General features: G+C 43.5%; 1 protein-coding gene across 1 annotated transcript; it reads right to left on the bottom strand.

The window, feature by feature from the left end:
- Window positions 1–9,830: 9,830 nt before the first annotated feature.
- Window positions 9,831–11,537, bottom strand: B3GNT7 (UDP-GlcNAc:betaGal beta-1,3-N-acetylglucosaminyltransferase 7; the record flags this gene model as incomplete). Its single annotated transcript, XM_018574665.1, has 1 exon — window positions 9,831–11,537. A coding segment is annotated over one exon (1,180 nt), but the record flags the coding sequence as incomplete, so codon positions are not given.
- Between the last annotated feature and the right edge of the window lie 898 nt (window positions 11,538–12,435).

Genomic DNA, 12,435 nt, shown 5'->3' on the forward strand with positions numbered 1-12,435 from the left:
GGAACAGTGCCAGTCCCAACAGTACGGGATACATAGGGGCGGGTGTGGTGTGAAAAATGTGGGAGCAGCAATGTCGATACTTAGCTCATTGTCGCAGGCCTGAAGGGCTTCTGGGGAAGGAGTCATTGCTGCTGGAATCCCCAGCCGGGGCTCTCGCAGTAGGAAGGGCTTTCTGCTTCTTCTACCTACATGGGTTGGAAGCGCCGGGATGGGATTGCTCTTTGCCTCCCCGAGCGGGTTCTGTGGTCGCCGGAACCAGCGAAGGCCTCGGGTGGGCAGGGGAAGAGTACAGATCCAAGTACCAATCCTGGATGGGGACTTCAGGCAGTTCCAATCTGGTGCAGAATTCAGTGAAGTCTTCTGGTAGGCGTAGGATAGCTGTGTTTCCTCTGTGGGTGGCCGTCAGGCTGAAGGGGAAACGCCATCTGTAGAGGATGGATATTTCTCATTCACAGCAATTACTTTAATGTGACATTGTTACAAGACTGTTTACCCTTTGTACAGCCAGTAATTGCTAACTGGCTGTAATGCTGAATTATGCTGGCCATAGATGATGGCAGGAAAGTTAGTATACAGATTATACCAGACATCCCAACTCTCCCGGACGCTCCTGGAGTCTCCCGCTATTGGATAGCGGGCTCCCGGCCGCCCGGGAGAGAAACACTTCCTCCCGGAAAGGTTTATCTGCTCGATCGAGCAGATAAACCTTTCCCTGCGATCGTTTTTTTTTTCTTTTCTGACATCGGGAGCCGCGGCCCGACCGTCAGTCAGAAAAGAAACAAAAAAGGCATATGAATCCATAGCTAGATTCCTATTGGCTATTGCACTTTGCAATAGCCAATAGCAAACTAGGTAATGTACCCGCCCACTGCTGCTGTCAATCAACAGAGGGGGACCTGAATTTTTCTATCAGGTCCTCTTCTGGTGATTGAAAGCAGCAGAGGGCGGATTGGTTTCCCTAGGGTGGGCATTTGCGATTTGTGGAGAAAGGATTTGATGAGCGTTAACCGCGTTCCCAGGTGAGGATGAGTCTAGGTTATATAGCGTCTGGTAATAACTTTGGAAGCATGCCGCAATGTCTGGAGGCGAGGATGCCACCCCTGTGTCGGACTTCCGTATGCCCTGAATATGTGAGCGGAGGTTCTGAGTGCGAGTCGCCCTTGCCAGGAGCCTCCCGCACTTATTGCCTCCCTCATAGCATATACCATTTCTAAGAGTAAATGCTCTGCGGATTTTAGTTTCCAGCAGATCAGACAGTTCTTTCCTCGCCTCCTGAAGCTCGACATAAGCCTCCGTCGCCAAGGACTCTTTGTGGTGGGATTCCAGCCTAGAGACGCGGGAGCACAGCAGCCGCAGACGCTCTAACCTTTCCTTCTTCCATTGGGCCGCTATCGATATGAGACGGCCCCTCACAACGCATTTGTGAGCTTCCAATACTGACAACGGAGAGGAGACACTGCCAACGTTCAGATGAAAATAGGTGCGCAAGTCTGCCTCAATGGTGGCAATGACACTTTGATCCGCCAAAAGGGAAGAGTTCAGTCTCCACACGGATTGGCGGGGGAGCGGGGGTGCAGGTTGAGGGTAGTGAGGACCGGTGCGTGGTCAGATGTGGTAATGTTACCTATTTGTGATCGTGTCACTTTTGGCAAGTCACGTTGTGTAATGAAGATGTAGTCAATGCGGGAGTATTTGGAGTGCAGAGGAGTAGTAAGTGAAATCCCTACCGTCCGGGTGCACGGTGCGCCACGTGTCAAAGAGGTTAAGGGCTTGAAGTTTAGACTTCAAGAATTTAAGCGTCCAGAATGGTAGGGAGGACCGTTTGTTCTGTACTTTGCGGGAAAGGTTGTGCCATATATGCAGCTGGAACAGTGCCAGTCCCAACAGTACGGGATACATAGGGGCGGGTGTGGTGTGGAAAATGTGGGAGCAGCAATGTCAATATTTAGCTCATTGGCGCAGGTATGAAGGGCTTCTGGGGAAGGAGTCATTGCTGCTGGAATCCCCAGCCGGGGCTCTCGCAGTAGGAAGGGCTTTCTGCTTCTTCTACCTACATGGGTTGGAAGCGCCGGGATGGGATTGCTCTTTGCCTCCCCGAGCGGGTTCTGTGGTCGCCGGAACCAGCGAAGGCCTCGGGTGGGCAGGGGAAGAGTACAGATCCAAGTACCAATCCTGGATGGGGACTTCAGGCAGTTCCAATCTGGTGCAGAATTCAGTGAAGTCTTCTGGTAGGCGTAGGATAGCTGTGTTTCCTCTGTGGGTGGCCGTCAGGCTGAAGGGGAAACGCCATCTGTAGAGGATGGATATTTCTCATTCACAGCAATTACTTTAATGTGACATTGTTACAAGACTGTTTACCCTTTGTACAGCCAGTAATTGCTAACTGGCTGTAATGCTGAATTATGCTGGCCATAGATGATGGCAGGAAAGTTAGTATACAGATTATACCAGACATCCCAACTCTCCCGGACGCTCCTGGAGTCTCCCGCTATTGGATAGCGGGCTCCCGGCCGCCCGGGACAGTAAACTCGCCATTAACCGGCATTCAAGCAATCGTCACTCTCAAGCAACATGTGTCCTCAATTTTTTTTTGCCAGTGGCTTGATGCACACTAAATAAATTTCAAGAGCAACTAAATTCATTTATTTGCTTATGAAATTCTTTGTTTACATCTTGCTGCCAGCCTGCAGCTAGATTCCACGGTCTACAGCAGAATGTAAACGATAGGGAGCAATAGCCAGCCTGCTATTGACTATTTCAAATTGCAATAGCCAAAAGCAGGCTGGCTATTGCATCTGCCCACTGAGCAAAGGAGTGGATCTGAGTGAGAAGTTGCTTGAGAGTTACCATTAACTCTCAAGCCACCAGAAACTACAATTATCCAACACCTACCGATCACTGTGGGAGTCAGATAACGGAGTTTACTGTACCTGGTATTTGTCTAAACCTTTTGAGAATACTTAATTCTCTTATCAGGAAGAGCATCACAATATAATGCAGGACACACGATTACTTAGCTGCCCTCCACTCTAGATGCACATATTCAGCATCTTTCTACCCATTACCTTTCTAACAGCAGCCTGTAGAGAAGAGAGCAGCCCTGTGTAAGCTCCAAGTCTCTACTTCGTGGACTCTGAGCCGCTCACTAAATATCACTACTGTCACTTGGCAGCAAGGGTAGTAAGCCACATTGCTCATATACTTATAAGAACTGGCTATTTCTCTTTACTCCCAGCACCAAACAGAGCAAAGGAGTGAAGAGGTCAGTATCTGTGGCCAGGGTGAGTGGTGCACTTGTTTCTTGTTCAGCCTGGGTAATGCACAGGTCACTTGAAAGGAAAAGAAGAGGATCTTTTTAGTGAGTACATAGTTTGGGTTATTACTGCACTTCTTACTTTTATGTTATTTACTTTCATGGGCCGGTACTATGGAAACTGTGCCAAAAATGCACATGGAAGACAAAGGCACTACTTACAGTATGTCTGTAGGCTCCCTGGCACTGATTTCTACTTTATCCCAGTACCGACTTAAAATGCCTTGTTCAATGTCTTGTCTCTGTGGAGGTCATGGTGCTAGAGGAGCAAAGCTTTGCTTCCTCATGCAAAATTCGCCCCCCACACCTTTTTTTGGACACTCTTTCATAAGGACCAGCTCTGTGCAGTGTACAGCTTAAAGTGGTCCTATGGACAGATACTGCAATCTCCGCTGTGGAGTTTTGCAGCTCCCTCAGGGTTATCTTTGGTCTCTTTGTTGCCTCTCTGATTGGTGCCCTCCAGGCTTGGAGGATTTGCAGTGTCAGAGATGCTTGGGGCCCCAGGAGACAGAGGGAGCATTATCTTGTTCCCTTCCCTAATGAGCTTTGGGAATGAAAAAGGTGTTTGGAAGCCAAAATAAAGGACCAGATTTGCAAAAAGGTTCCTTAGATTTTTTTTTTACAAGTTTTTTTAATAATCTCATCCAACATCCCCTCCGCCCCAAAAATCTTGTCTTGTCAGTACCTTTTTAGAAGATTGGTCATCCAACACTAAAGCCGGAGCAACGTGCTAGTAATCACTGAAAAAACTTACAGTTTGGGAAGAAAGAACATCCTTACTAAGAGTTGTCCATTACAGGTCCCGAGACACTATGGAGAAAATCCCCTTAATACCAGCAGACAGGTCCTTATAAGCCAACGTTAGTCCAAAATGGAATATGACTGATCCTCTGAAAGAGGAAATCTACAACCAGCAAAAGCAGGATGTTATGGATTTCATGGTAGACCCCAGAATAGGGTTGAAAACTACAAAATAGCACATCAGCCTTGATGTTCTTGGCTGCATCTGAAAGTCAAATACTGTCAATAAGAGCACTCACCAGACTTGTCTGGAGTCTTTTAGCCATCTTAATATGCCTACTGTTTTGATGGTAATTATTAGGGATGCACCAATACTAGTTTTTTGGTATCGAGCACCGATATTTATCTTTCGGTACTCGCCGATACCGGTACTTCTGTTAGCATGGAGCCAACTTCCCACCAATCAGGAAGCAGGGAGGCAGGTCATTACCAGCCGCCCAGCTTCCCGATTTGCCGGGAAGCCAGCTCCATGTTCCCTCGCGGCACTGCCGTATGAGAGGAAATCTCCAGCTGACCAGAAGTTCCAGTATCAAGGGTAAGTATCAGAGCATTTGAGCAAGTATCGTTATCGGTGCATCCCTAGTAATTATTGTTGCATAGTATTTGAGGTTGAATAAAAGACAGTTCCATCAAGTTCATTATATACAACAAATGAATGGTGTGACCCCCTCCAACCAGTGATGCCACTGTTCTAAGGCCCATATGAACACCAGGAGCTCTAACGGTATCATCACAATTCAGCTCAACAGAAGATAATTTCCTAGAGAAAAATACACATGGGTGAAGATTATAAGGATGGGTCCTACGGGATAAGACTACTCCAGCTCCATCTCACAGGTGTCAACCTCAACTACAAATGGTAGGGTAGGATTTAGATGGGTGAGGACTAGAACAGTGTCAAAAACTATTTGTAAAGCTCCAATGGCTAAAATAGCTTCCAGAGTCCAGTTAGCCAAAAGTAATGACAGAAAAATTCTTACTGAATTTCCTGCAGAAAATTGTCAAATACAATAAGAGCTGCAGAGCCTTTAGGGTAGATGGACAAGTCCACTGCAGAATGGCCTGAACTTTGGCTGGATCAATGACCATCCCAGAATCTGAGACAATATAGCCCAAAAAGGAAACTTCAGTTGTATGGATCATGCATTTGGACGGCTTGACAGAACGTGTTCCTGAAGCCCAGAAAGAACCAGGCAGAAGTGCTCAACATGTTCAGAAAATGAGGAGACGATAAGAATATTGCCTATATAGGCAATTACGAATTTGCCCAGGAAATTACAGAAAATGCAGTTTATGAATTCCTGGAAAACCTCTGGTACATTCTTAAAGTGACATTAAACCCTCAGAATTTTTAACATAAAATACTGTAATGTGTGCCTTACTGTAATCCCTGGTAGTTAACCGAATGTCATGACCAAATACTCATAATGGCCGTTACTGATATTGGAGGAGGTCTTCCACTCATTGCCCTGGTAATTCTCACCAAATTGTAAGCCCGCTGGGATCCAACTTAAAGATGTGTGCTCCTGGAATCCTACTAAATAGTTCCATGAATAAAGGCAATAGGTTTTTGAAAAGGGACTGTGTGTGTTACATGTTCCCATTCACATAGCATAAGCTAAAAACAGTATTTAAAAATGATTCTTGCAGTTTAAAATTGCTTTTACTTTTTAACTTGGTTAACATTTTTACTTGCTTGTAATGTTAAAAGGATTAAAAGCCTGGCTTCTGCATTCAAATGTTAATGAGAAACTCAACCCTCAAATTTCAGTCCCAAGTCTTTCTACAAGGACAGATCACTGTGAAGGTGCTTAGAAAAACCTATATTTCGGTCATCATGCCTGCTACAGCAAAACATCCAAATAAAAAAAAAGGTCAAAACGTCCAAAAAATATTCAAACAAATATATTTTTCCTCGGTATGCTGTGTGAATAGGAACACAAACAGGGTTTTCTCAAATATGACTGCAGTAGAAATACACTGTAAGCCCCTATAATCAGAAGAGGTATTTTATACTTTCTGTAAATTTTACACAATATAGGACTTAATAGCCAAGTTTTTCAGAATGGATAATTGATTCTCTCTGGGGAGTGGGGGTGTAGAACTAGGCAGGAGGTCAATAGGGCAGCAATACACCCTGTAAGGTGGCAGAACTGAAGCTGCTTCCTCTGAAAAAATAAACTCCTGATAATGTGGGTGAAGCATCCAAAGTAATGGCAGGACCTGGGGCAAGAATCAGACCAAGTATGTGTTGATGCCCAGTCAATATGGGGGTTATACTGCTGTAACCAAGGAAACCCAAGGATGATAGGTTAAAGAATAGGGATGCACCAATACCGTTTTTCCGCTATCGAATACCAATATTTTTGTTCGGTACTCACGGATACAGAATACCAAAAGTTCCATTAAGGAACCCAGGTGGGGTGTAATGACTCGCCACCCACGTTCCCGATTAGCAGGGAAGACATCTTTATGTTCCCTTGTCACCAGGTGACAAGGAAGCATGGAGCTGGCTTTCTGGCCAGCTTCTTGACCAATCAGGAAGCCAGGCAACAAGTCATTACACGGCATCCAGCTTCCTGATTGGCTGGGAAGCCAGCTCCGTGCTCCCTCGTCACCAGGTGATGAGTGAGCATGAAGCAGGCTTTCTGACCAATCAGAAAGCCAGGGGGCGGGTAATGCATCACTGCCCGGCTTCCTGATCCTGGAAGCTCAGGTATCGGGCTAGGCATCGGAGCATTTGGACGAGTACTCTGCATCGGCACCGATACTAGTATCGGTACATCCCTAGTTAAGACAGCGACCGAATAACCCAAAAGGTGGGGAGTTCTTATTCGAAGGCCCCTACAGTAAGCCCACACTTAGAGGTTACAGATCTTTCATCACCCAAAGAACACCATCCCCACAATTAAGCATAGTGGTGGCAGCATTATGCTGTGGGGATGTTTTTCATCAGCATGGACTGGCAAACTGGTCAGAATTGAAGGAATGATGGATGGAGCTAAATATAGGGAAATTCTTGAGCAAACCTGTTTCAGTCTGCCAGAGATTTGAGACTGGGAAGAGGTTCACCTTCCAGCAGGACATAGCATAGTGCTGGAGCAACACTCGAGTGGTTTAAGGGGAAACATTTAAATGTCTTGAAATGGCCTAGCCAAAGCCCAGACCTCAATCCAATTGAGAATATGTGGCATGACGTAAAGATTGCTGTACAAAAATCATCTTTCTTGAAGGAGCTGGAGCAGTTTTGCCTTGAATAGGCAAAAATCCCAGTGGCTATATGAGCCAAGCTTATAAAGAACTACCCGAAGAGACTTGCAGCTGTAATTGCGGCTGCAAAAGGTGGCTCTACAGAGTATTGACTTTTTGAGAGAAGGGTGAATAGTTATGCATGCTCTGAAAGGTTAGTGTAAAAAAAGTTAGTGTAAACGTAACGTAACAGAGGACAATGATCATTATATCAGCAAATTTTATAGAATATAAAACAGGCAAAACTTTTGCTTTGGATAGAGTCGGGAAGGGTTAGAGCCTCTCAACTTTTTATTGCAGTGTCCCAGTTTGGGCGATACCTCCTTAATCCTTGGGTGTCAGACAGAACATGAAGTGGGAGGAAATCTCTCTAATGGGGACAGACCGCATTAAAATCATTTTGCTAGTACGGCTGGGGTGCCTGCATGACAAGAAAGCCTGGAATTAGGCTTTAAAGCAGGTCACAATCACCACCAAAGGAATTAAGAGGGCTCTCAGAAACACCCTCCATCTAGACATGCACCAAAAATGTTGCCAGACTAGATTACGGGTGGGGTCGTGGATGGAGGAATCTACCATTTTTTTCACTTCTCTTGCAAGGAATGAAAAAAACATGACGGTGTTCAGATTTTAGGAGGATTAGAATATTTGTTGTAGATTGTGTACAACCAAAACACAAACAGCTGATCTAAGAAAGATGTTCTAGGCAAAATTGGCTTTAGGTCCAAGTGAGAGAATGTTTCAAACAAACACGTTCTTTGTCCTTGTTTACACCTTTCCAGAAAATAATGAGCTCCAGTAATGGTTAGGCTTTCATTCCATTCTAAATCATTTTTTTAGCTTTCTGTCATTTTAACACAATGAACAGATATTTTTTTTTCATTTTTATAAGCAATGTTTTAACTCAAAATGTGTCTTTGGAAGGAAGAATCAATTCCCTATTATATGGCCCTCCCTCCTTGCACATCACAGCTCTCTCCTCTTCTGGGAGTGTCTAATTACTGTCTGTGCTGGTCCAGGTCATTTGCCCCTCCCCTTTTCACAAACTTGAGTAGCTGCCAGGAAAGGGGGGGGGGGGGGGGGTAATATAAAAAAGGGGGTCTGAACTTGTAGTTAACCAATAAAACTCATGCTACAGGCCTGTAGTATATTACTAATCGCATACTATAGAACAGTGGTTCTCAACCTGTGTAACCTCAGGACCCACATTTGTCCTTGGTTATTAAGTTGTGACCCAAGTCACACTGCAATGGAATCCATAGAATTAGGGTACCGCATATTCCAGTGCGGACGTACGAGCTGTGGGTTTGAGGTGCGTTTGGGGTACCATCCAAATGAATGGCAACCCGTTACACCTCCCACACCAGAATGTACGGTAGGTGATGTTGCATGTTAGTGTGTTAAGCGCACGATAATACGCAATTAATGCACTGTACTAGTGTGAACGGGCTCTCAAAAACACTGACATACATACACAACCACAAAACACAATCTGCTGAACTGTGATGGAGCTCCATCCATACGTGCATTGCTTGTACTGCTCCCTTTTGCGCCCTGTAGAGGTGCCAGGAGACAGAATGTGACATCAGCCCGGTCCAGGCACCTCTATAGGACACGTGAGGGAGCTGTAAATAATGCACGGATGCATGGAGCTCCCTCGCAGCCATAGCCCCCCATCCCACTTCAAGTTGACACTTGGCACCAGGCAGCATATTTTCAATGGCTGCTTGGCGTGAGAACTGACATTGCTGCTCTAGGGGGAGGCAGAGGAGCCTCGCACCTAGAAAAGTGGAAGGCACATGTGGACCCTGTGAACACGGGGTCGCGACCCACTTTAAGGTTAATGGAACCTCAAGTTCAACCAAGGAGGGTCGATTTTTGAACATGTTGAGAGACAACTTTATGGACCAGATGGTGGAGGTCCCAACTAGAAAAAATGCCATCCTAGATTTAATAATTACTAATAATGCGGAGTTAATTGAAACCCACCAGTTGAGAACCAAAGCTATAGAATATCTGTGTCCCAGTTGCAGATTTTCCCTCACTTCCTATCTGAAGGAACAGTTGTCAGAAGGGCAGGCATTTTAGGTAAATTTCTCTAAAGGAGCACCAGATATCAATAAAACCCCAAATGAGCAATAATCTTTTCCTTTCCAAACCCAAAAAAAGAAGGTTTTTGGTGGGCATACACTAACATTTCCACTTTCATAGAATAGATTAACCTTCCATCCTACCATGTACAACCAAAAATTATTATATAGGTTTGAAATACGATTCCTCTAATTAAAACAAACACTCATGGTAATGCTCCTTAATTTAAATTTTACTTTTATAAATTAACAATTTCCAACAAAAAATATTGTAAAACAAATCAAGAAGGTCAATCAACAAACAAAAACAACCTCAAAACATTTAAACATAAATATAAAACAAAACAATTCAAGAAATTGGAAATAAAAGTAGGTCACAGTTTAAACAGTTAATTTATTTTTCTTTGTTTGCGCAGTCTGTGAGCCAGGTGTATGGACAGCACCGTTGTAGATCCCTGTGATCAGGAAAGAAACATGGCTTGACACCATATCGCAGGCACACCCAGTGTTAAGTTACTATGTGAAATGAGAGCTTTCATGAAGTGTAGTTTGGGGTAAGCATCACTGCATGTACCATATAAGACTCCGTGGTTGGAAAAAAAAAAATCCAAAGAAAAACACGAGAGCCTCCTTCACATCATGTACAGCACAGCTGATAGACCCAGAGATGAAATCAAGCTTTCATTCATGTTTACAATGATTGCCTATATCGTACCCAGAGCACAGTTCCATGGAATCCCTAAACAAAAGTCGCAAATCCCCATTTTTCATAGACAGAACTTAAAAAAATAATTTCAGGAAGCCGAATCCCTAAACCTGCCAGGGAAACAGTCTTAATAAAATATAAGAAATCAAGTTTTTACATAAATTTTCTAATTCCTCCACAGGTCCTTTGCCACAGACACTAAAGAATGTTAACTTTTCGAGAACAAGTTAAGTTACTATGTACTAGTTCCCACATATGAAGCAGTTCATCAGGTAATAGCTTGTGAACAACAAGCATGCTTCGAAAAAAGCAGGGTTCCTTGTTCATCTTGCTGTGTTTGTTTCTTACAATGCCAAAAGTTTTAAAGCCTTCATGCATTATAGGGTTGACCCTGACAACCTCCAAACACATACCGAGAAACACATCATCAATAGGATACAGATCCAAAGTTTCAGACGCTTTGAACAATTTTCTGACCAAAGAGCCTGCCATAACAAAGCCTCCACCACCTGCATAAGGTGGATAGAGGCTTTTGTTGTACAGGGATGTTGGAATATAGTATTTATTTTCTTTCTTGCGAATGGGGCGAGCTTTGTATAAGACATCTCCTACAAACAGATCAGGTTTCTTGTCATCACCCAAAAAGTCCAAGATATTCTTGGGACTCACAAACACGTCATCATCCCCTTTGAAGATGTAAGCCACGTGATGGCAATAAATAGTCATCCATTTGAGAAAATGTACTTCCTTAAGAGTTAAATTAAAAAAGGAATCCAGAAAATCCCACTGAAGAATGTCACCATATATCTGGTTTTCAAACTCCAGAAGTTTTTGGTAATTGGCTCTTTCCTCTTCTTTCATAGCTGTTCCTAAAAGAAACAATGTTCTTATTTTCTTTCCATTCACTTCTTTTTCCTTCCCCCAGGTTTTACGTATAACGTCCCTGCGGTCATGCTGAGTGATTATTGATTTTACCACAATTAGGAGATCAACATCTCCACTGCACTTTTGTGGGTTGTTAATAATCATAGGGAAGTAGCGGCAGTGTCGGTAGAGGAGAAACTGTTGGAAGTTAGGCTCCAGTGTTTTGAACCAGTCGAGATTAGTAAGGTTCCCGTTGGCACTGCAGTTGATGGCTTTAATATCCCATTTACTAGGATGTACATCTTCAGTAGGAGAGGAGCTAATTTTTCCATTCCTGAGTGCCCAAAAACCATGAGGTGCGGGGTAAGTGTCACGTTTTACAGCATTTATAGGAACTTCAGAATCTATATCCTTCTGAGTGAAAGGCAGATTGGGCAGTGTCCCCGTTTGGAAGATAGTCAAGGTAATCACCACACAGAAAGAAATGCCCAAGCCTTTATAGATTTTCTTCTTCCTAATGAGGGAAGAAATATAAAATATTAGATTTTCCTGTATTGCTTCCACTTAACAGAACTACTACTAAGATTATGCTTAAAAGGCAAACATAAGTTTAGGGTTTAATCACTCTTTGATCATACAGGTGAAACTCAAATAATTAGAATATCGTGCAAAAGTTCATTTATTTCACTAATACAACTTAAAAGGTGAAACTAATATATGAGATAGACTCATTACATGGAAAGCAAGATAGTTAAAGCCGTGATTTGTCATAATTGTGATGATTATGGCTTACAGCTCATGAAAACCCCAAATCCACAATCTCAGAAAATTAGAATATTACATGCAATCAATAAAACAAGGATTGTACATAGAACAATATCGGACCTCTGAAAAGTATAAGCATGCATATGTACTCAGTACTTGGTTTGGGCCCCTTTTGCAGCAATTCTTGCTTCAATGCGGCGTGGCATGGAAGCTATCAGCCTGTGGCACTGCTGAGGTGCCATGGAAGACCAGGATGCTTCAATAGCGGCCTTCAGCTCTTCTGCATTGTTCGGTCTCATATCTCTCATCTTTCTCTTGGCAATGCCCCATAGATTCTCTATGGGGTTCAGGTCAGGCGAGAAAAGCCTCTGGCAATATGAAAACACTGTCATGCACTTTTAATTTTAATTGTTTCTTCAGAGGTAGTTTTCAGTTAAATCTTAAAAACCGGCAACTTGAAAACAGGTGATCTTACAAAAAAAACAAACAAAAAAAAACCCACACAAAAAAAAACAAGAAAGAAGGATTTGTGGCTATTTACTCAAGATTTAGGAGCATAGTTGGGGGATGGGACCTCTGGTATGGTGCTAATATTCTGGAGTGAATAGCAGAATTATCAGCGAGAGACCAGAATCTTGTATGGATAG

The sequence above is a fragment of the Nanorana parkeri genome, unplaced genomic scaffold, assembly GCF_000935625.1.
Source record: "Nanorana parkeri isolate BGI_ZX_2015 unplaced genomic scaffold, ASM93562v1 scaffold3140, whole genome shotgun sequence".
NCBI lineage: Eukaryota > Metazoa > Chordata > Amphibia > Anura > Dicroglossidae > Nanorana > Nanorana parkeri.